The following is a 25105-nucleotide window of genomic DNA, read 5'->3' as shown; positions in this document are numbered from 1 at the left end:
TGAAGAACTACTCCTTCCAAATCCACAGCTTCAACATTTTAAGTCCAGTCTAATAAATTTATAGAAAGGACAGTATATGGAAAGAATCCATGTTAAACTTAAATTTCAGGCTGGACACCTTAAAATCAACTCATTTTATGTACAAAAGATTCATCTAACACCATAAAAACTAAGTGTAACAATATAAAATGAATCAGAGTTATCCCCAAGGTCCAGTGTTGAGAGAAAAAGGAGCTACAATAATATATTTTGTATCGAATTGCCACATTTTTGCTCAAGAAATTAGCCAAAGAGTACACATTTAAAGCCGTGGACAGTTGTTGGAAAGTTCATTTTAAATGTTGTCGTTCTTTATCAATCACATCAGATTCCCAGTCATCAATCTCCTCAGCAGGGTGTATTCTACTATCATTCTCAAGTTCTAACTCGAGCTTCAACTTAGACAGTTCAGCAGCCGGATCCAAGGACTTCCCTTTCCGAAGTTTTGGTGACTTGAAACTGGACTCCAGTGTCCCTGTTGTCTGATTGATAGCTAATGAAAGACTTCTTCCGACGTTCTCTCTCATCCATCGCCTTGGTGTTAGTACCACAGTTTCTGAAGTGGACGTAGAGTCAGCCCTTGGCGTCTGGATTCGTGGGAGAGCATCCAAAAAGCATGCAGAGTCATCGCTTATTGGCAGCTTAGGAGATGAAGAAGGAGTACTTTCAAGTGTCCCTTTTGATTTTGCCTCAGTCTTCCTTGCTAGGGTCTCAAGTTCCAGCGTTGGTCTATTAATGGATTCAAATTCTTCTTCGAGCTTTTGAAGAGTATCAAATAACTCTTTCAGTTTCTGATCACCTTTCCTGGTTAAAAGCCGTGTTATTAATCTTGGGGTCATTATAGAATGCAACCAACATTAGTTCATACATAAAACAAGTAAATAATAACACTTCATCACCTAGATATCACGCCATCTTGCCCATGAAATTGTCTTTTTATGCCGTCCACTACACTGAACACCGTAACTAACTGCAAATTAATTTTAGGAAAAAGACAAAATAGAACATCAACTAACGATAAATAGAGAGGGAAAGAGAGAGAGAATGAAGAATGAATTGAACAGAAAAAACACATAACAAGTTAGAGATAAAATATATATTCTTCCGGTGGAGAATGATCATGCTCTTGAGACTAGTGAACAGATCAGAGTACGTCAGAGAAATAAATGTCCATGTACCTTAGCCTCTGCATTCAGGTATTCTTCCTCTAGCCTTCTATTTACTTCAACTGTTTCCATCTTCTCATTGTTCGTATTCTCTGACCTGGCAATCCAAATTTAGAAACACGATTCCCCTTAGAAGGATACTTAAATAATGTGAATTATGATACCGTTTCAAGTTTTCTGCAAGCTCCCTAATGTTTGAAATAGAAGGGCCCAGCTCATCCTGTTAAGTGCAAAGGAAAAAGGTTCTCATAACACTCAGTTTCACTATTATATCACAATCGAAAGCATTAATCTTAGACACCCCACATGGAAATAGCCATACCTTGTACATGGATAAGACAAGGATTGACAAGTTCACCAAATAATCTTCACATTTGTCCAACTCATCACTTGACATTTGAAAAGCACATCATTAAGTAAACATTCTCCATAAATCCTACTATTCAAGGATACATTAAATGCATGTCGAAATAATGGTTCAACTATTTTACTTTCACTCTTATTGCTACTCAGAAATTTAGCAAGCCAGAACAGTCAAACTAACACGATAACACCTTTTTTCCATATAAAAAAGAAAAAAAGAACCCAAAGACACATTCAGAAAAGCTCCATACTTGACCTGCTTCTGCTTTTGTTGGATGTGAGAGGACTCAAAAGTCCAGGAGTCTTCTAAAAAACTAATAAATGCATCACAAACATCTGCTTCTGCCCGATATAAGGTCATTGATCTAGATAGCTCATCTTCCTGAATTTAGGATTGAAGATATTAGATCTTATTATAAGATGGTCATCCTGCAGACTACAAAATTATGCATTAACTTCATTATAACATAAATTCCTTAACCATAATGCTTCATCGTCGACCTACCTTCACCTTGAAGTGTTGAAGAATTTGATTATTAGCTTCATCAAACTGCTCTCTTTCTTCCCTAGCATTGTGAAGACGAGCATTTGCAGAAACCAATGCAACTTTGACCTACACAAGTATTCATTGACACAATATGATCAGTGATAAGAGTGATGATCAGATGCTAACAAAGACGTCTCAATAAAAGTTGTGGCCTAAAGCCAAATTTTAATAAGGGGCCTTATTATTTTTTTGCCTATAGTATAGTTATCTTGCAAAATATAGTATTAATATTATATTGGTTTCTTTCTTTCTTTTTGTCTATAGAGGAATTATCTTATAAAATATAATATTACTATTCACATTGGTAAGGAAATTCAAGTTAATAAGATGTAGCCACGTATTTACAATTTGATACCTTGGATCTTATTATAATAAACGTTATTTATCAATATGAAGACGTGGGTATCTTAATTCAAAGTTCTAAAATATTTTTATTATTAAAAATAATTTTCCTTTCCTTTTTTATACGTATTTTGTGTTTGTTTTTTATTTTTCTATAAACTTCAATATTGTCTAAGCGAAAATAAGATAGTAAATCCACAACTAAAAATATTTTTGGGCCCCCAAAATTTAGGAGGTCTAAAGCAAAGACCTTACTAGCCTCCCCCTCGAGTCACCCCTGGATGCTAATAGTATAGCATTGTGTAGTTCATAGTCAACCTTCCACAAAAAATTCAGATTCTCAATGACCTAGGTCACAAGAGTAATTTCTGGAACACTCGTGCTTGAATGTTGAATATCATAGACTATTTTCTTCCTGCTCCTCAATTCAGGTGACCATTTTTTAGGAATACTTTCAATAAACTATTTGTAGCTCAGGCAACTCGAACTTCATTGAAGCTGAGTCATTTTATTTCCTTTTCATATTTTATTTCAGATGTCCCTTTTCTTGGAGTGAAAAGACTTGTTTCCATAATAAAATCTGATCATCCAATTTAAAACCTTTGGGCAATGGATTGAGTGATCCAGAACATTATAAACCCCTTTTGGAAACTCTTACGTAACCGATGAGGGGCAAATGTAGCATTTTTGAACACCCTCTCACATAGGGCTGGCAAGTGGGCCAGTCCAGGACCGGGACCGGCCCAGGACCGCGGACCATATGGGTCATGGGCCTTAAACGGCCCAGACCGTTTAAGACCGAGATCGGGGGAGGTGGGCTGGGAATTGGGCCGGTCTTGTGCTTGAGGCCCGCGAGACCAGGATTGGTTGGGACGAGGACCGGTTCAAGCGGTCCTAAACGAACCCAACGGCTCTAATTTAAAAAAAAAATCTGCTCGTTAGGGCATTTAAAAAGTAGCCATTTGGGCTGCCAAAATAGTCGTTGGCTCTTTACAAAATAGCCATTTAAGCCCCAACTTTGTTTTAACCCCAAACTTTTTATAATTACACTATTTTCAACTATAAATACCCCCTTATTCTTTCACTTTTCTCACAAAATCATCAATCTCTCTCTAATTTTCTTCTATAATTGCTATTGTTACAATTTGTGAAAAATTGTGAAGTTGGTGAATTGAAGTCTTCAAGTCTTCAACGATAATCAATTTTCAACAAGTTGTTCGTCATTTCAGTAAACTCGTTCCAATTCATAATTTTTAATATTATAGTTTTGTTTATTTTATTTATTTTCTATTATTTGATTAATTATGATGGCTTCCTTAAAAAACTTTTTGGTAAAAATAAGAGAAAATCCAAGAGTGGCGAATCTAGTGGCCAATCCATTCCTCCTTCACTTCCCTCGGCTCCCTGACCCAAACCCTATACCCGTCCTACACCTCATGCTATTTTTGATAGTGATAATACTTTATTACAATTTACTGAGAGTCAATTTTTGCATAATGTTGGCGCTGGTGAACAATTAAACCATGAATATATGAATGCTCTTTATGGTAATCCAACTATTGATGAAAATGATGATGAAGAAATAGATTTTGATGAAACGGAACCGGATGACGATACACCCACTAGTCCTGCTCCTGAAGTTAACTCAACTAATGATAATCCAAATGATCCCCCGTCTGATCCTCATGTTACTACCCCTACTTTTTCTAGTCAACGTCCCAAACGGTCAGAAACATCTATTGTTTGGCCTTTTTTACTCAACTAATTTCACAAAATAAGGCTAAAGTGTAAAACTTGTGGCAAAGAGTTAGCTTTTAAATATTTTGACGGTCGGAGGGGAACGGGAACTTTGAAAAGAGACATATTGATACACCCTCAAGATAAAGCCAAATATCTTCGTATGAAAGCCATGGCCGAGGGGTCAAGTTTACCTACTCCTAGTCAGGTTGACCCTAGTACCAGGTCTAATCAATTTCAACCGGGAGTTAACACTGTTACCGGTGGTATTTTATATTATGATCCAAAAAGAGATCGGGAAGAATTGGCAAAAATGATTACTGTTATGTGCTTACCCTATAATTTTCCTTCTAACCGAGCGTCAATGATGAGCTTTCCATCTCTCACCAACGTCATGATCTTCTCCTTTAAGACGAAACATCTTGCTGTACGGTGACTGACGATGCGGTGATATTTGCAATACTTGGGATCATCCACCTCACTTTGTGCATTGTATTAGAAAAATTTAGAATCCTACTTATAAAGGTTTTCCTCACAGAACCGTAAAGAGCGATATTTATAAATATAAAAATGAATATGAACAATATTTGCGCTATTTATTTATTCATATAAATTGTCGTGTTGCTATTACAACTGATATTGATAGAAGTAGCAATGACTGTGATTGCCTTAATGTTACCAGTCATTGGATTGATGAGGAGTGGATAATGCAAAAGCGCATTATTTCTTATAGAATAATAATTTCACGTCACACAGGGCAATTTATTGCTGACATAGTTACAGATATTTGTAGATATTTTTGCATTATTGATAAAATCATGTCAGTTTCAATAGATAATGCTACTAGTAACACAAATGTTGTAGCCTTGCTTACCACTACACTAAGTCCTGCATTTAGTAACATTTTTCATGTTAGATGTATTTGTCATATTTACCATTTAATTGTGGGTGATGGTATGAAAATTTTAAATATTAAAATTGAAAAGGTTAAAATGGCTCTTAACTGTCTTTTTTATTCAAACATAGAAGTAGACTTAGAGAATATTTTAAAAGATGCGATGAATTTGGCCTAAAAGAAAGAAAGGTTCCTAAAACTTGTCCAACTAGATGAAATTACATGTATGAAAGTTTAGTTGTTGCATATGAATACAGAAACCCCATAAACTCAACGTTTAATGCTCATGTAAGTGATGATGATGAGCACTTTACAAATGCGGATTGGGCTAATATTAAAATGCTTGTAGATTTTTTAGAAAAATTTCATATTGCTACAAATGAATTTTCTGGGCAATATTATCCTACTATTTCTAATTGATTAGTTTATATTGCATAACTTGCAAATTTGTTTGCTCATTTTTTAGAGGGTGGGAAAATTTATGAACAAGCTATTGATTCTATGAGAAAAAAGTTTAAAAAATATTTTTTCCTTATTCCCCTATTTATGGTGTGTTGCCTTGTTAAATCCTACTATGAAATTAGGAGGTCCTCAATTTTGGTATGAAACTGTTTATAATGGTTTAGCACTTGAAGAATAGGAGTTGTCTAAACTTCCGGAAGCAATAGCCTCAATTAAAATAAATGCTCAAACTATTTATAATGCTTATCAAGTTGCATTAAATCAGGCTAGACCAAATGTTCCAACTTCTTCTTCTGATTCTCAATCATCTAAAAAAACAGCGGGAGTAAGACCACTTAGTGTTTGGGCCGGGTTTAGGAGTTCTCAAGGTTCTAGTACTAGTGATTTTTTACAACTAAATGAGCTTGAAGTTTATTTGTCACAGGGAATTGAGGAAGTGAATCCCGACAGCTCCTTTAATATTTTGGAATGGTGGAAGGACAAAGAAAAACACTTTTCGATTCTTTCAAGGATGGCCTGAGACATTTTAACTATTCAAGCTTCAACAGTGGCATCGGAGAGCGCTTTCAGTCAAGCAAGACTTCAACTCGGTGATTATAGAGCGTCTATGAGGGAGAGCTTGAAAAAATCAGTACTTTTCAGAGATTGGATCCGTTCGGAAAGAAGAAATTTTGGACTTGCTGAATCACAACCAGAGGTAGACGAAGCTTACGAAGAAATGCTAGCTGAACTTGCGGAGGATGCTGCTTCGCCCGGAAGCGGTGATGACCAAGCTTCTTTTCCGCCACCACCAACGAAAATTCCTCCTGACCTTGAAGGATTTATGAAGTTTGTAAGAGATGCCATGTAAATTAATATGTAACTTGTATTTTGGCACATCTTGATTAGTTTCTTTTTCTTCTCAATGGTGGTATTAACACCTTGTTGTGCTAATTCCATAAAGGGAGGAAGACTAAGAAAGATATTATCATGTTTTGTTAATGCTATAAAAAAATTATAATGCATTGCCTTAGATATTTTTATTACCATCTTTTTGTTCTAACTTCTACAAGAAAAATTAAAAAAATAGAAAGTTTATCCGTTTGGCCCGGGACTATTAGTTCGTGGTCCCGGGATGGTCCTACAAAAAGCCCGTGAAGACCGGGACCACTTAGGACCGGCCCACTTAGGCCCGTTTAGGACTGGGCCGGGCCCACTTGCCAGCGCTACTCTCACATGTGTAACCCGGTTCTAGGGTTTACACATGGATTTGATTTTTTTTCCTTTTTTCCTTCTTTTTGATTCACTTTCCCTGGAGTAAAGAAAGAAGGCTCAACAGGAGCGGGCCTAGAGTTGAGAAATAGAGATTAGGCTCAACAGGCTATAAGTAGACTTGGAGGAGTGTTAGTTGACTCGATGGGCTGAATTTTGAGAAAGAGAAGCCAAGAGCAGCTCCAAGGCGCAGTTGAGAGAGAGAAAGAGAGAGAAGCCCAGAGCGATAGAACATTAGGAGGGAAAGAGACTGTGAAAACGAGCTCACCTAAGTTAGACTATGATACCATGTGAAAGAAAACTTCGGCACAAGTCAACCTCAAAATCTAGCTTATGAGATGTGGATTGTCCAAACCATACAATGAGACAAAAACTCATTCTTTCAACCAATGCATGACACTTAACCCCTCCGCTCCATCCCCCACAGGTCCATAAATGGACATCTAGTGCATCGACAATATAACATGGGGCCCAACATTGGTAAATAAAGAATAAGGATGCGCCTGGCTCTTATACCATGTGAAAGAATCTGAGCATCCCACCTCAACCCTAAGGCAATGAGTGGAGTAGCCTAGGATATTATAAACCCTTTTGAAAACCCTTACGTAACCAATGAAGGGTAAGGCCCATTTTCTTTCATAGTTTCGGAAAAGTATCTCCAAAATGGACACACAAGTCCTGATTGGTTTGGCTAGTGAAGTTCAAGAGAAAGCTTATAGAATACTAACAGGGGTCTCGCAAGTGTCCATCTAGAGAAGTCTCTCATGGGTACTTAGCTACGTTTATCAGGCAATTGCTTGCTCCTGCTAAAGAAGTGTATACAAGTGATGCCATTCAGAAAATCTATAAGTAGGAAGGACTTCATTTAAGAAAAACTGAGCATAGTTATTACACACTGCACAATTTTACTAATATTAAGGATTAGTAGGCAAGGATCCTTCCACTATGAATGTCATTGCTGAATCTGAGGTATACAAGACACTAAGGAGGCTCTGCTCCCCATTTTCAAGCGACTAGTACCTCTGGATCTTTCAATGAGAAGGTCGGACCACACTCCTCAGGAGATTACTGTGCCTATTACAGTAAGCCCAAATTCCCACAGTTTCTCTGCAGTAAGTGAAGGGCGTCTAGATTTTCTAACTTTTGAACTGCTCTTTATCATTCTAGAAACAAAAATACAGTTCAATGATGGTGTCTCCTTGCAGAGGAAAAATATATCTCGAGTCATTAACATAATGCAGTATACTTCTCCATCTACTCGATTTAGACTCAAGAGTACTCCACTATCCCATCGCTATGTATATGAAGTGAGACCCAAACTTTTTTTTATAAACGTGGTGTCCGGGCCAGCTTGCACGTGCCTAGACTAATTCTACGGGGTACCTTCTACCTTCCACCAGCACATGTACCAGGTAACTATGTCCACCAAGGCTTGGAATGAGAAGAAATCACCTACAACTGGGGACCTAAACTTGCATAATTGACGAGCTACAATCAAGTGGTAGATGCAGATGAAGTGGCTCTACAGCCCAAGTAATGCAATAAAATCAAAATACAAGATTAATAAAATGTATTTCACTACGACATACACACTTTTGGTAAATAAAAGAATGCATTAGCTACCTTTTTGAGCTCTGCTTCAAGTTCATCTCTCTGATTCTCGAGTGCCTTAATTTCATCCTCAAGTTCCTAGAAAAGAAAATCAACTTCAACTGGTGAGTACAATCTCATCATCAAGAAAATTAGCAACAAAGTGAATTTTTTTTAATCCCATCCCAAGAATTAGAGGACACTGAGACACGAAAACATGTGGGAAATAGTTAGCATCGGTTGGCTCTTTCCAGTAATTGTGAGTCTAACTCACAAGGAAATAAAAAATGAAAGAACAGATGAACTAATGAACAGAATCATCTGAGCACCCATTCTTTTTGTTACATGAAGATTCAGAAACAGTAAGAAGTAAGGAAATAAATGTTAGTGTGCCAGGAAATTAAGATTCAGACAAGGAGATATATGCTATGTTATGGAGCTTATAGTTAAAGGATCATATATACTCGGGCTCCCTTTGGATTTATTGGTTAATCCATGCATCAGTATAAATTAACTCTGTTTTGCCTTATTTAAATGTATAAAGTAATCATGTTAACGCCTTCACTGACATATTAAAGATTTAAAATCTTTTCTCTAACAAACTTGCAATTTGACCCAGTAGTAGGAAAGATCAACCTGTGATGATAGTAGAAAGAAATTAGGAGAACACCAGTCGAAGCAGAGAATTTGAAATACATCAAAGGTGGACAATACTAGCTTAGGAAAAGAGACTTTGCAAGAATCCATATCCAGCTACGCCATCAAACCATTTCCCAGACATGAACATTAATTGGCTACAAGCAGTTAATAGAGTGTCCAATAGGAGCACGTCCAGGAAACCTTACCATTTCAAGCTGGGAGATCTCGCCAGTTTTTACTATACGGAACTTAAGAGCTCCTTCCTTTTGGATTCTGCAGGGAAGAAATGGATGAAATCTGAGAATGTTTTGAAACAAGTACTGGATAATCCCACTAAAAGAAAAAAAAGATGGCTCCTTCCATAGGAAATCCAAAATTTTCCATTAGGAATAGTGTCTTTAATAAAAAGGTATGAGCATATTTCTATGAAATGCTTGTAAGTTTACAGTGTTACGAGTATCTGAGCCATTACAGGAAAACTTAAATATAAGGCTACCCTTGGACTAGAAACTTCAGTAAACAGTAAGTTCCTTTTTGAGAAACATAAGTATGATTAAACAAAATTTGCACTGGTCGCCCATGATGTTTGCAATCACTCTAATGTACTAGTTAGCCTTTGCAAGATTGCTCTGAAATAGAGATCTGATTTGAATTACCAGGTATATGACATTTGACACATAAGAAGCATATGTTAAGTTTCCTTGCACTTTCGCTTTTCAGTAAACCTCCACCTAAGATGTCTTAGTTAATAGTTATAGATCAGAACTGAAGCATTTGCAAAATTAAAAAAAAAAATCAGTAAATTTTTTTCCATTGAGAGAGAGAAGGTAAAGATCACAGTGATTGCAAGTAAATATCATTTAGAAGTTCATTTTCAAAGAGAGAGAGAGAGAGAGAGAGAGAGTGGAAATGACAAAAGAGAGAAGCTCGAACCTGTTCTCTGAAATGCGCTCTTCAGTTTTTGAAGCAGAGCTTGAAAGAGACTCCGATAAAACCTTCAGCTTAAACACCTATTTATATAGCAAAGAGAAGACAGTTCAAACACGCAAAACAGATCCAAATATACCTTATGTAGAAGAGAACCTCCATAGGATTAATTGCCTTTTCCGGACTTCTTACTTGTTTTTTATTAGGAGAAGTCAACAATCATCATCCTCATTTTCTTCTACGCCTAGGATTGCTCCACATTCACTCCTCTATCTTTAGTACTCTAGCACGTGCATAATTGGTTTTGATGTTTAGCTGATGATTATTTGTAATAGATTTTTTACTATAAAAGGAAATGAGTTTTGGATGTATCAACGTTATTTATTTTTCAAATTTACTTCTTTGATCACTATGATTAGTGGTTGTGATACAGAAGGAGATAAGAAACTTGTCAAATGGATACAGATTTGTGTTTTTTGATTCTGATAGATTATATATTTATATATTAAAACAAGGTGATGAGACCTAAGATAGTGAAAGAAATAACAATTGACACTTCAGCAGATCAGGTATAATTACCCCCTCTATCAAATATTATTGTTCTTGTGGAGATTGAACCAGGTCATTTTTTGTGGTGCAAAGGTAGTAATTCATAGAATACTACTAGTGAGGGATCCCGTATTGAAAGATAAGCTAAGTGGATGTTATGTGGTTGTAGAGACGCCTCAATAAAAGCAAATGGCTCTTACAAGAAAGCAAGCTCCATAAGAAGTATCATCTCCGGTAAAAGGTGATTTGTGTGGATTTTTTAGGCAGGTCTCGTGTCCAGGGTATAGGGCTGTGAGCAGAACCTCAGCCAATCTTATTTTTATGCATATATGGCACTTAAGATCAGGAGAATTCAACATCATCATTTAGAAAGCATACCCTTTTGGACTGACTTTCAGGAATATCCCTGTTGAGCAAAGCCTTCTTCTGTAATAAAAGTGCTTCCAACTTGGACAAGAATTGTAGCTGAGAGAGTGCTTCTTTCAATGCCTGCCACAGAAAACGCATCCAGTCTCAACAAAATTTGAAAAAGTTCCCATCAATTAAAATGAATCTAAGCTTATCCTGGAGACATTATGTTTCACTTTGAAGAGGTAACTTTTGTTTTCTTTTATATGCCTAAAGGATATGCCATAGTGGAAAACTGTAGATCCACATATGCTGCCAGGACTATTATAGCTGATCCATCCAAGGGCTGAATATTTTGTTTTGGAAAAACAATAGCATAGATTTATTTCGGTGCACAGAGTGTTCAGAAAATTTTGACAATAACAACAACTACATACAAAGATGCAGCGTCTTTAAAAAACATTAGCAACTACTTAAGGACTTTAAATTGAAGTGTCTTACAAGTGTTTCGCTACATAATATGTACCAACATAGAATGACTTCCAACTATCTGGAAAACCCTCCAGTTATATAACTTTATCTCAACGATTGCCTGTTCTTTATTTTGAGGAGTACGTACAGTTTAAAATTATGATCTATTTACAGCTACCCAAAGCCAACACTAAATTTAGTTATAGACGACATCTAGGAAATGGGATTGCTACACTATTTAACATTCTTCTTGAATAAGTTTTCTGGGTTTTCCGCGTCTCACATAGAAGTGATGATGGTCTAAAATCAGAAAATTATTGAAAAAGATAGATTACTGTTAGCAAAGGAAGTAAAATCAGATTCTGGACTGAAGTATGGGTGGGGGATGAGAGCTTAAGTAATAGATTTCCAAATCTATATAATTGCTCTCGTAGCAAAGATGGACATCTTGCTGAGTTCTGCTCTACAAATGGCTGGCAATTGAACTCCAGAAGTGGTTTTAATGACTGGGAGGTGGAAGAAATGGGACAAATACTCCAATTGTTGAGCACAACAGTGATAGAGGAAGACAAGGAGGATCGTTTGGTTTGGCCAGCAAGTAATGATGTGCAATACTCTGTCAAAAGCTGTTATAACCTTCTCCAGAAACAATCTGATTGTTCTGATTCTAATTGGCCTTGGAAAATGTTATGGAGAATCAAAGCACCTACCTAAGTGGTGTGTTTTCCGTGGGCAGCCAACTTTCATCAGAGAAGCTTGCCTAATGCAACTGGTTTTGATAGGGAATTTGTAACTGGAGTTTTGCTGTTGTAGGTGCTTGGCTGCTTTTAATGCAGCCTTTTGTACCATCTTGGTATCTTTATTAATAAAATGTTTACCTTATAAAAAAATATGGATTCTAATGAATAATTTAACTGTACACCCAGTTTGGGTCTCATAAGATAAAGACAAAACAAGCACAGAATCACCCTCTATTCAAGAGACAACAACAACTACTACGCCTCAGTCTCAAACAAGTTGGATCGACTATATGAATCCCCACTTCTTACTTTAAGCTCAACTCATATTCAAGAGACCATTAAATAAAAAACAAAGAAAAATATAAAATCATTTGACTCGAACTTATCACACCCAAGTAATTCATCTACCTTCCAAGCAAAAGTACAAGAATGAGAAGAGGATCGTGCCTGCTATTTTATCATTGAATTATGTTGCTAGAAAATTGTCTTTTAACTGTTAGACAGGAAATTTTCATTTATTTAATGATGTCCTTCCCATAAATACGGCAGTTGCACCATATAAATTATAAGTGCCTTATAAGACTACTCTAATGCAGTCATAGCAATACATTTGTAAGTTCATCATTTAGGAATCTCTTTTTGCTTAACCCTTTACTCGTTACTACTACCACAGACCAATTTATCTGTAAAGTCTGCATATATATGGAAAGGAATCATGTTGTCAAGTTTCGGATACCTGATCTTTTATTTGATGCATCAAAGATACAGCTCTATGTTTTTTCGAATATTATTCAGCTATCCCTCACTCCATTTTAATTGCTTTTTCTGACCTATCCCATTAACGGCACCATATTAATGGAAAGTTAAACAACATTTTCTTCATAAACAACCTTTTGTCCATTGAGTATGGAGTATTTATTCTTCAAAACACTACTCGCCCATCCCTCTTTATATCACAAGTATTTATGGGAAGTTGAGAATCTCTTCTGCCATGATGTGTTAATATTTTCTTAGCAATTTAATTTCTAAATGCATGATACATTACTTCCCATAAGATCTCTTGAACATACAAATTTTACGATGAAAAATCAAATGAACCAATTCCAAGTCAACAAAGATCTTAAGCTCATTAAGTATAATAATCAGAAAAGAGATAGCTATTTATTAGACAAGAGGAGACAAGTCAAAGTTCAGAAAGAAAACTCATATTTTATGGCTAAGATAATAAGTCTCGAGACTTTTGTTCCTCCACCAAGAAAATTTTCTGGTTTCTCAACTATGTTCTCTTGAAAATACATTATCAGATAGAATAATTTGGTAAGAATAAAAAGTGGGAAATGGGATCCAACTTGCCTCTGATGTTGCATTAGTTGAAACACTAGACGAGTCCTTATCATCTTTGCTTGAAGGCAGTTGTAATATCATCTTGTCTAGTTTTTGATGTATGTTTGAGACTTCAGAATCTATTCTGGTCGCAGATCACATAAGAAGAGAAATTATATATTGCAGTTTGTGCAGGCAAATAGCAAAAGAAATGCATGACTATCAACAACAACATAACACTATGCTACACAATAGCTTAACTATTTAGCTGTGAGTCATAAGAGAATAATGTAAATGTTACTACTATTGCTTCAGTACTAAATATTGTGGAAGCAAGAGTTATTGCAGAAGGTCTCGTTACTGTAAGAAGCTTCTTTTCTTAACTTATATCACCTGGTCTCTCTGTAGAGAGCAGATAGGTTATGTTTTAAAGATGATAAGGTAATCTTCTTCACTACTCTCTAGGGAAAGCAAGCACTTGTTATAGCTAGCTATTCATGGGTCAAGACCAGTGACGGAGCCAGAATTTTCGTTAATGGGTGTCAAAATATATAAAAATAAACATACCAAGAAATTAAGGGGAGTCAATACATAGTAAATATACATATAATTTATATAATTTAATATTTTACCTACCTATACAATGTATTTTTCCCACGAAGGGGTGTCATTTGACACCCCTTCCTATAAGGTGGCTCCGCCACTGGTCAAGACCCTAACAAGACCAGAATTTAGGTCTTTGAGATCAGTCTTCTTATCAATGCAATCAGGAAATACTGCAAAATCTGGATTTACTTCCAACGTTCCAAACATAGATTGACTTTACACCATCATTAAAATATGGGTTGAAAAAGCGAACTGCTTAGTATTTGTTGGGGGAACATGAGGGACTTAGAATTAGCTTGTCAATTTTTGGAAAATATCTTTTTTTTTTTTTAAAATTGGAGAACAGAAAAAAGAATTATAAGAATTTTACTGAGATTGGTAAAAGTGGATCCGGTGTCACTTTTGGTTCACTATAACATGTTTGGGGAAAAAACCTCTTTCCTGGAATGTGGACAATCTGCATCTGAATGACAAGAAAAGTGGACTTCTATTGGGATGCAGGGAGTAATATCTAAACATCCTGACAGGTCGTGGAGCTCGTAACACTTAAGGTTTCCAGTCCAAGTTCGGGAAAGGCTTCTCTAGTACAGCAACTCTCCTACACAATGGCAGACAAGTTCTTCACCCGTAACGACATGCACCCAGCAAATTTTCATACGAAGCTTTAACTAAGATATATAGAAATAGTGAAAGCGAAATTCCTACATTTATCAGGAGTCAGAAAATTAGCACGAACTCTTGCCTCATAAAGCTGGTCTTAGTACTAAAAACGATTTCTATGAAATATTAAGTTTATTGATCACACCATTATAAATATTTATAGAAAGTCCTTATCAAAAAAAAAATATATTTATAGAAAGTCACAAATCTACATCTACTGGCATAGGTTAAAAGAAGTGAACCAAAAAAAGAGAATAAGCTATGGCAGTAATCCCAATAGCTTACAAGAATTAGCCTATGGTGATAACACTTGAGGTGGAAGGTTCAGACTGACATAGATATACAACAGAAGTGGTGTGTATACACAATTATCAATGAACCAAAAACTGGTATTGGACATGTGAAAAGAAAAGGAGTATAAACTTTTTGCGTCAAAAGAATGAACTTGCATATAAACATGGAGAAAAATTCCGTCATGATAGAAGGATAAAAAATCTTCACACCTCACTATATCTGCATTTATTTTCAGCCCAGCAATTGCACCTTGTGCATGGAGAAGCAGCTCTTCCTTCTTTGCCTGGGATGAAATATGTGAAGATGGATGGACTTACACTTTTGTTTTGTTGATAACATACCAACCATAACTCTTTAGATCCTAAGAGCAACATCACTACTGGACATGCATAAGGAGTTTGTTCCCTTACCAGCACTTCTTCTTTATAGCTTGAGAAAGTTTTTGCCAAAATTTTTATGCTGCTCATGGTTGCCTCACGGACTTCTTTCCCGCCCATAAGACATAGCCTAAAGAGAGTATAAAATAGATCAGAAACCAAAAAAAAAAAAAAAAAAAACTGGTATTACTTCTGTTTATCATTTTCCCTTGAGTTCAGCACACATTTCTGAAGTGACTCAACCATTCAGATAACTGATTGGTCCGAGTCCATCCAAGTAGGAGCCCAAAAGAAACTTGAAGGATCAATATTGGAAAAATCACCCGAATATCTCCATAAGTAAAGATATTTCTTCTGTGTCAGGTGCTTCAAGAATCTGTGTAAAATAGAAAAGTTAAGACCAGTTTATCCCTATCAGCAGAAAGCATTGCTACTGAAAGATGAAGCAAAACAGTCAAGATGATATAGCAGTCTCTATAGTTGACATTATGCTTCTATCACGAAAGTGGAACTACACATGCAAGAGTGAAAACGCCATAAGCTCCCCAGTGAGGGACACCTTTTGCATTTCTTCTTCGATGAAAAGCCATAGTCAAAAAAAGGAAACAGTAAACACTCAACAGCGGACAACAGTAACATTTTACTAACTTCCCATTATCCAATCACGTTAACAAGATTTGTGTTAAAAATCAAATAAAGTGATATATATATATATATATATCATCTACATTACAACAATTTACATCTTCTACGGAATCGATCCTCTTTGACTGTACAAGAATATGTGGAGCTCAACATGTCTGGAAGCACAGGAGAATGTTCGTTTGCTGATATTATTATCAGAATTCGATACTGGGTCATTCATAACATTACTATACATATCGCCTGCGTACACTTCTGTTTCTTGTTTACTCGTACCTTGTGCAGGTAGAGAGGCTATTTTCCATAGACCTCCGGCTCAGTCCAACACAGTCACAACATTGAAGCGACAGATATATAGTAATGAAAAGAGTCATAGAAAAGCAACAACAACAAAAAAATAGTAATAAAAACCAAAGCAGAAGCAACATATGATATTGATAGACATCCAGGAATACAACAAAATAAGTGGATTACTAAAACTACTAATAAGGACAGGAAGAAAGCTCTACTACCTACTAACCTAATTCTCGACCTCCACAATTTCCTATCAAGGGTCTTGTCCTCAGTAAGCTGAAGAAGTGTCATGTCCTGCCTAATCACCTTTTCTCATTGGGGCGTCAGTGCATCTCCTCATCACATGCCCGAACAATCTCAGCCTCACTTCTCGCATCTTATCTTCCACAGCGGCCACCCCCATCTTTTCACGAATATCTATGTTCCGGACCCTATCTCTCCTAGTATGCTTACACATCCACCCTCCACTAATACGGTGTGACATCCTCGTTAATCTCTCTGTTACTTTGGATTACTGAGCCCAGGTACTTGAAACTACCCCTTGGGGATGACTTGTCTATCAAACCTCACTTCCACCTCAGCTTCCCAAGTTACATAAGTGAACTTGCACTCCATGTATTTGGATTTAGTCCTGCTCAACTTTAAGCCTTTGGACTCCACAGTATGTCTCTAAACCTCCAACCTTGTGTTGACTCCGCCTCGCGTCTCGTCAATCAGCACTATGTCATTTGCAAATAACATGCACCATGGCACCTTCCCTTGAATGTGACACGTCAATACATCCATCGTCAAGGCACATAAGAATGGGCTAAGAGCTGATCTCTAGTGCAACCCCATCACGATTGGGAAATGTCCCGAATCTCATCTCATTGTCCTAACCCAAGTCTTAGCACTATCATACACAGGGTTGGACCCACCTTATAGGAAGGGGGTTCAATTGAACCCGTTTTTTGAAAAAATTAATTATTTTCACCGGTGAATTTCATCGGAAAAACATGAAATGCTTAAATGTGATGGTACCTGAACCTGCTTAGCACAAGCTGGCCTGCAAAGCAGCGGTCAAGGGGGTTCAAAATGCAGCTGAGGTCACAAGTTCAAATCTCTACTAAAGCAGCAAAGTCATGCTACACGTGTTCTCTCTTTTAGCAATTCCTTGTTTACTATTTTGTCTTTTTCTCCTACTTCTCTTGATGATTTCTTTTCTTTGCTTATATCCAACAAAAGCCATTCTTATTAAACTCTATTTTAATTCAATAAAATTAAACCTTGGTTCTCTTTCATAATTTTCGCTAAAACACGAGAGTGCTTTGTTGAAATTACTTGTAATTTGCCAATGTTTTAGTTTAGTTGATGTTGAAATTATTAATTGGTGCTATATTAAAAATTAGTTTGGTGTATAATCTCTTTTACTTTAAACATTTGTATTAATTAATTTTAGTCTATAACTCTTTTTTAGTGTCTTTTGTTTGTAAATACTTTACTATGTTAAATTTCTTGGAGTTATCACATTTTTAAGTTGGTTAAATATCCTTTTAGTAAAATTAATAAATTTTTTGAATTTGTTGAAGAGAATTTAGTTAATTTATATAGATAAGAAACGTAAAAATAGAAGTAAATTTCTTTTACAAGAAATTCCCTACTTTGTTGAAAAAAAGAGTGTAAATGGCTTCATTTTGAGGTCACATGATGAACAAAAAAGAGTAGTGAGCAAATTCTATTTATCGGTGCCGCTCATACGATTGGCTACCATAGTCTTTGATTGAACCCGCTTGTATAAAATCTTGGGTCTGCAACTGATCATGCATATCCTTAATCGCCCTAGTGTACGCCACAAGAACACCTCTAGCCTCAAAGCACCTCCATAGATTTTCACTAGGGACTTTGTCGTACGCTTTTTCAAAATTAATGAATACCATATGCAAGTCCCTCTTCCTCTCCCTGTAATACTCCACCAATCTCCTTATAAGATGAATGGCTTGAGTAGTCGATCGCCCCGGCATAAAGCCGAACTGGTTCTCGAAGATAGACATACTACTCCTCACCCTCATCTCCACCACCCTCTTTCAAATTTTCATAGCATGGCTTAACATCTTGATAATTTGGGAGATGATAGTGGAGATGAGGGTAAGGAGGAGTGTGTCTATCTCTGAGAACCGCACAAAGGCTCATTTAAGGCACACTTAAGCCCTGAAGCTCAGAAAAGCTCAAGTAGGGCGCTTTGCCTCGCTTAAGTTGCTTCAGTGTAATGCAAGGCACTAAGGCCCGCGTCTCATTTCCCACGAGTTCTCTGTTAAATCAAGCGGTACTAAACAACAAATATAATCGAAAATAAGTGTATCGGCTGCTAAGCGAAACACTATGAATGAACTTGTTACTTTTCTCTTGAATTGCATATATATTTTTATTCTTTTCCTTCATTGCGCCTTTTTTACTGAAGCCCACACTTTAAGTGTGCTTTGCGCCTAAAGCCCCAATAGACCTAGAGCGCTTTTTAGAGCCTTTCGCCTTTGACAACACTAATGCCGGGGCAATTGATTATTGAAGCCATCCATCTTATAAGGAGATTGGTGGAGTAATATAGCGAGAGGAACTTGCATATGGTGTTCATTTATCTAGGAAAAGCGTACAACGAAGTCCCAAGGAAGTTCTATAGAGGTACTTGGAGGCTAGAGGTGTTCCTGTGGCATGCACTAGTGTCATTAAGGATATGGATGATGATGCTAAGACTCGGGTTAAGACAGTGGAGGAGATTCGGAACGTTTCCCAGTCATGATAGGGTTGCACCAGAGATCAGCTCTTAGCCCGTTCTTATTCGCCTTGGCGATGGATGTATTGATGCGTCACATTCAGGGTGAGGTGCCATGGTGCATATTATTTGCAGATGACATAGTGCTGATCGACGAGACGCGAGGCAAAGTCAACGCAAGGTTGGAGGTTTGGAGACAGACCTTGGAGTCCAGTAATATATATATATCTCATCTACATTACAACAATTTACAAGTGCAAGAGTTTCTCTAAAATAGATATCGATTGATCAGAGCACTTCTATTGAGTCTAATTTTAGGAGATATAGAAGTGTAAGGATATGATTAATAACATGATTACTAGTTATAGGAGATGTAATGCTTATGGTGAGTTTAGAACTTTATTCTGTCAGTATGATATAACTTAAAAAAGAAAAAAATAAGAAGACTTGATTAAAATTATAGCAAAGATGAAACTCCTCTTTCCAATAGAGCATTTCACAGTTAAGATTGGAACAAAGAACCTACAGTTGCAGAATTGACATAGATCAATAACTCAGAGGATCCATACAAACAGGAAATGCTCAAGAAAGGACCATAGGAACATCTTTTACTAACTTCCCAATATCCAATCAAGTTAACAAGACCCCTTGATAAGAAAATTAATATGACGTGAAATTACCTACTTCACAATAATCCGCAAATGGAAGATCAAGTTTTTTTAAGATAGATGTCTAGTGATGAGAGCATCTGTGTCGAGTCTAATTTAGGAGATGAAAGACTAAATAATTGGGAGGAACCACACAACAAACTCATGAAGGGTTGCTTCAGGTTAGTCAAAACCCTAGCTCAAAAGAAGGAACAACGACGTCAGCTTTGAGGTTAAACTATACCATGTAGAGGAGCAATTTCAAGTCATCAAAAAGGTATGGAACACCAGTTAGCTGAGCTGTTTTTTAGCTTACCATTGAAAGTATCATGCCTTCAAGAGCTTGACTGCTAAGAAACACATCTCTAAAATTCAATGGTTCTCCACCGAGATCAGGATCATAATATAAAACCTGTCAATGGTAATTTAAGCAAATAAATGAGCAACCTAAACTACATGATGCAAGAATGCTAAACTCAAATACAAATCAAAATCATCAAGAAGTTGATATATGATCACAAATATAGTTTATAAGAAGAATCCATTTGGAATTGGAAAATAGAAAATATATATCTCGCCATTGAGGATACTCAAAGGCCCAACTGCTACAGTTTTACGTCTAAGAAATGATGTGCGGGAGAGAATTACAATGCTATCATGATACAATAAGGTACGGAGAGATAGTAATGACAAGTATATGGCTAGGTGGCTTGCCATATCCTGGGTTGAAGAGAATCAGATAACTAAGAGCTAAATTTTGGAATTGTTACTATGTATATTTTACATGAATTCAACCTAATTTTCCAAGCTTTTCGCTATCAAAGGTAAAGTACGAATTCCCAAAGCTAATACAATGGAGGCATCTGAAGTAGAGCTGAAATCAGGTAAATATTGGCCTCATTATGTTGTAGGTATCCTGAAGATGAGTCATAAATGGAATATTAATATCCCCCATAAAGCTGGACAAGACCATACAAAATGGACAGCTTTATGACTTACTCACCAAAGTCGGCTCGCGAGGAGAATTCTTGCTATCATCGGTGGTATAAATAGAATCAATGCTCTTTGGGGAAGAAACAGGTTCACTAACAGGCAGTGCTAGTCTCTCAATCTCTTTCAGAGCAACTAACCATCTTCGTAGTAGCTGAACTCTCTCCACACCTCTACATGAAACAGAAAGTTCTTCTAATCTTTTTGCTGCTTGCTTAAAATTCTGATAACTCCGAGACACCTAAACCACAAGAAAGTACCAAGCACTTAGTTAAAGAAGGTAATAGGAAATCCTTGCTAATTCAATCAATCAACTATGAGTCAATCCCGATTCATTTTTTATATGAATCATCTGCATCCATTCCGCTTTCAGTCAGGACATCCTTGATAATTAGTTGGGGAAATTTAATTCTTTTTCTGAAGAAAAGCTATTAGAACAGAGAAGTGAACATGAAGAACATAACCGTGGCACTTGAAAGTTGACCAAATCAGACATATCGTGTGGCAAGAGTTGCAGACAGTATCTCCTCTCTTAGGGATTTCCAACAATTTCAAAAGCTTCGTATTCACTCGTATGTAATTGCATATACTTAAATTAATCAGAATCCAATAGTCTCCATAAATTGCTGTCAATATTCAATAAGAACTGTTGAAGGTAGACATTGTATGCCGCTTTCCACATCAATTTTAGAATAAAAGGTGGTAATTTCTAGCATTAGTAAAATCCAACAAAAAGCAAACTTTTACTAGTAGCTAGCTCATGAGGTGCAAATATGATTACTGTTATCCAAAGCGGTATGCTGCATATTAAGACAACAAAGAAATGTGATAGCTACAACAGTATCCGGTTTCATCCAAAAAAGACGAATACTACTCAAAAGCAAATCCAGAATCTAAAGTCCTAATAAACCAATTAATTTATATACAAATATACAGTCCAAATTCCAAGACTTATATGTAGGATCATACACAGATTTTTCCTAAACATTTCTTTAAGTTTTTCAATGTACACATATTCATAATAGACACACACACACATACCATATGTGTAATATCTATATTTATATCTATATTAATTATAAAAGCACGAATGTTAGGAAGCTAAATGTTAAGAGACGAAAATATTCCCGAAAAATTGATCGGCCTTTTGCCCGTTAAAGTTAATATTTCCTTTATGTAGCAATTTAATAATGGGTATAAATATAATTTTGGGTTAGGACTAAGTAACCTTTTTCTGTTGGGACTCAATACATTCTAAAATATACAATTTTCCTTCAAAGAAACAACTTCATAATTGATTAAAATTATAATATTTAGAATTATAATAATTACTATGAGAAAAGTTGGCAAAGAAAAATTCTACAAGCACATAAAAGACTTGTCATATTATATATACAAGCACTGCCCTAATTACACAGAAGTTTACATGTAGAATTGTAGAAGTTTTAGAACTTTATTTCTTGTCCCAATAGTTATGCTTCTTATTTGATAAGATTATAAATTCAACTAAACATTATTTACCAAAAACTAAAACTAATAGACGAACTTCTTTAAAGTTAAGTTAGTCAAGGACTCCTTCATACTCATTTTAATTGGACAATTTGATTTGGCTTAATCATCTATACAATGCCGTATTTATTTTTCTTTATAAAATTTGACATGATAATATTTCACTTCAATAAAACTTAATTATAAAAATTAAGATCAAAACACCACAGGAATATAACTACGTTTAATTTAATCTTTTGGCGGTATTGTTCATTTATTACGGTTAGTCTTTCCTTCAATCTTCTTATTTTGTAGCAATCATGATGGATATATGTGCTTCCAAGCATGTGTTTATCCCCAAAATTCAACTTTCACCACAAAATGAAGGATATCCTCTTAAATTCGTCCAGAAATAATTGCACGTATGCTTGTGTATTGCAAGGACGATAAATAAAAGACCTAGCCAAATAAGTTCAAATGTTGGACTATATATGTGCAAGATATTTTATTACATTGACTATTATATATTGCATTTTCAAGAGGGATATTAATGTCGACAACAAGAGTTCTAATAACAAAGCATCTAAAATATCATAAGGGAACAAACACCAAAAACATCATATATAAAGAAGTATTAGGTAAGATACGGTTACATTTTTTATTTTTATATTATAAGTATATATATCATTCACATGTTCAGACGATGATGTCAAATCATTTTAAATTCAAGTATTATGTAAGTGTAATCACATTTGAAGATTGTTACAGTTACTTCCACATCAACTATTGCGGTCATACAGATAATATTCTAAGTAAATTTAATATTTGGTTCCTTACTTTATATAAAAATTGATTGAGAATCTACATGAAATGTATGAATATCAAAAAATTTAGTGATCGAACATCAACGTGCAATTATTATCGTGCAACGCACATTCGTAGAAACTAGTAGACGTGTGTGTGTGTTGAATTAGCCTCTTATGAAATTTCATAAAATATTCAATATACATGTATCTAAGCCCTAGACCATACGCTGGATTGTACATTTGCTTAAATTTTCAATATACACAAACATATATGATTTGGACATACATATATACATACATACATGTAGATATGTGTGCGCACGCGCCTGTGTAGTCCGATTCTAAGGATTATATGTTGAATTAGCCTCTGCTCGAAATTTCTTAAAATTTTCTGTATACGTATATTCAGTCTGGGTCTAGACATATATGCTGGATCACATATACATATTTTTTAAAAAATTTAAATGGTAAAAATACATACTAGCTAGTACTTATTAGTTTGAGACTTATATGCTAAATTCTCAGATATGAATTATGTGTATGTATAGAAAGGAAAAATGGGGCATACAGAGCGATCGAGGAATAACTTGGCGCCGCCGGAAACGGCATTAGAGGCTTGTTGGACGACGGAATCGGCGTAGTAACGAAGGTTGCGAGAGAGGTTTCGGTTGCCAGCGCCGCCAACTTCTACTGCTTTGTTCACCGCCGATCTCAGCCATGACATTGCCGATCAATTTGCGTTTCTGGTTCGAATTCGTTGAAGAAGAAGAAGAACAGAAGGAATGAGACATTGGGAATTTTGGAATTGGTTTTGTGTGTAACGAAAATGCGGAAGAGGTACTGAATGTTCGGTAGTTCGGGTCTCTTGCCTCTCCTTTCGCGCCTTCTCTTTCCTTCCTTTTTGTGTTTTTTTTTCTTTCTTTTTTTCGTGTGCTATGGATATTGCTAAATCTATATTCTATTTCTATCCATATCTATATTATTATAAAAATATGAATAAAATATTGGATTACAAAAATAACCTTTTAATATTAAGCATAATAATTCATAATAAAAGGATATAATCGGAATTCTAGACATTAGCCTTGTAATCCAACCGAGAGGTTGTGAGTTCGAGTCTCCCCAAGAGCAAGGTGGGAAGTTCTTGGAGGGAAGGATGCCGGGGGTCTATTTGGAAACAGTCTCTCTACCCTAGGGTAGGGGTAAGGTCTGCGTACACACTACCCTCCCCAGACCCCACTAAGTGGGATTATACTGGGTTGTTGTTGTTATTGTTGTTGTAGCCTTGTAATCCTATTACTTTTAGGATATACTTCTTAAAAATTTCCTATTACTAATTTAATTTTTAAAAATATATATTATATTGTCCAAATCTATTTAAAAACAGAAGAGCTCATATATGATTATAAAAGCACAAATATAATATTGATAAATCAAAATATCTAAAATATTAAACAGAGAACTCATAAGGAAATGACATAGTTGTAATAGCTTATTTTTTGGACTACAATAACTTCTCTGTTAATTTTTTTAATATATAAAATTTTAAAATTAATACAATCTTGTCTATTGAACTCTTATTAAAAATATGTAGGAAGGATTAATAAAATTAATTTCATAAGAATTCTCCATATTGGTAATACATTACCACTCGATAATATTCAATACCAAAAAAAATTAATGCTAAACGGACTGCATAAAGTATTGAAATTGAGAAAATATTCCCGCGATAATATATTATTATATTATATCTGAACTGCTTTCCTACTCAAATAATATTTTTTTATTATTAATTTTTGTTTAGTATAGAAAAATATACCCAATTATTAAAGAACAACTAAATTTTTTTTTGAGAATATAAATGTGTGAGAAAAAAAAGAAAAACGTTGGTAAGAGCCAATACCATTAATAATTTTGCAAACATAAATATCGAAAAGTGGAATGTTATCGATCTTTTTACTCTTTAAAAATAAAATTTATGGTAGATAAAATTATAATCACGGTTAAATATTCAGAAAATGAGATGAACTAATATTAAGAATCTAAATCAATAGAAAATAAATTATATTTTATGTTAAAACCAAATAATCAAATCTTTCCATTAATTATTTAGCAAGAGAATCCAATTAAATTATTTTTTAAATTCATCATATGAGTAAAATTATT

General features: G+C 35.5%; 1 protein-coding gene across 3 annotated transcripts; it reads right to left on the bottom strand.

The window, feature by feature from the left end:
• Window positions 1–285: 285 nt before the first annotated feature.
• LOC107767086 (uncharacterized) lies at window positions 286–23837 on the bottom strand. 3 transcript variants are annotated; one of them, XM_075222654.1, is made up of 18 exons: window positions 23508–23837; window positions 20659–20886; window positions 19972–20067; window positions 15650–15702; window positions 15360–15456; window positions 15159–15232; window positions 13420–13534; window positions 10886–10996; window positions 9965–10041; window positions 9238–9304; window positions 8426–8491; window positions 2074–2181; window positions 1820–1950; window positions 1528–1594; window positions 1370–1425; window positions 1218–1302; window positions 939–1009; window positions 286–843 (listed from the first exon to the last, which is right to left on the bottom strand). In XM_075222654.1, the coding sequence occupies exons 1-18, from the start codon at window positions 23661–23663 to the stop codon at window positions 330–332; spliced, it is 2172 nt and encodes a 723-aa protein (XP_075078755.1). In that variant the 5' UTR covers window positions 23664–23837; the 3' UTR covers window positions 286–329. The 3 variants fall into 3 exon arrangements, 2 of the variants coding, with proteins under 2 accessions (XP_075078755.1, XP_075078757.1); XM_075222656.1 differs by having other exon boundaries at window positions 716–838; XR_012695386.1 differs by having other exon boundaries at window positions 702–1009; window positions 1218–1297.
• Between the last annotated feature and the right edge of the window lie 1268 nt (window positions 23838–25105).

This window comes from Nicotiana tabacum, chromosome 10 (assembly GCF_000715075.1).
Source record: "Nicotiana tabacum cultivar K326 chromosome 10, ASM71507v2, whole genome shotgun sequence".
Lineage (NCBI taxonomy): Eukaryota > Viridiplantae > Streptophyta > Magnoliopsida > Solanales > Solanaceae > Nicotiana > Nicotiana tabacum.
The sequence above is the reverse complement of the archived record's forward strand: the minus strand, read 5'-3'. Positions and strand labels throughout refer to the sequence as shown.

Excerpts from the sequence above, each read along its gene's own strand:
- LOC107767086 (XM_075222654.1), bottom strand. The coding sequence starts at position 23,663 with ATGTCATGGCTGAGATCGGCGGTGAACAAAGCAGTAGAAGTTGGCGGC. Across the intron at positions 20,887-23,507 it reads AGTTATTCCTCGATCGCTCT|GTGTCTCGGAGTTATCAGAA; the intron begins GTATGCCCCATT and ends CTTGTGGTTTAG. Across the intron at positions 2,182-8,425 it reads TTGAAGCAGAGCTCAAAAAG|GTCAAAGTTGCATTGGTTTC; the intron begins GTAGCTAATGCA and ends ATACTTGTGTAG.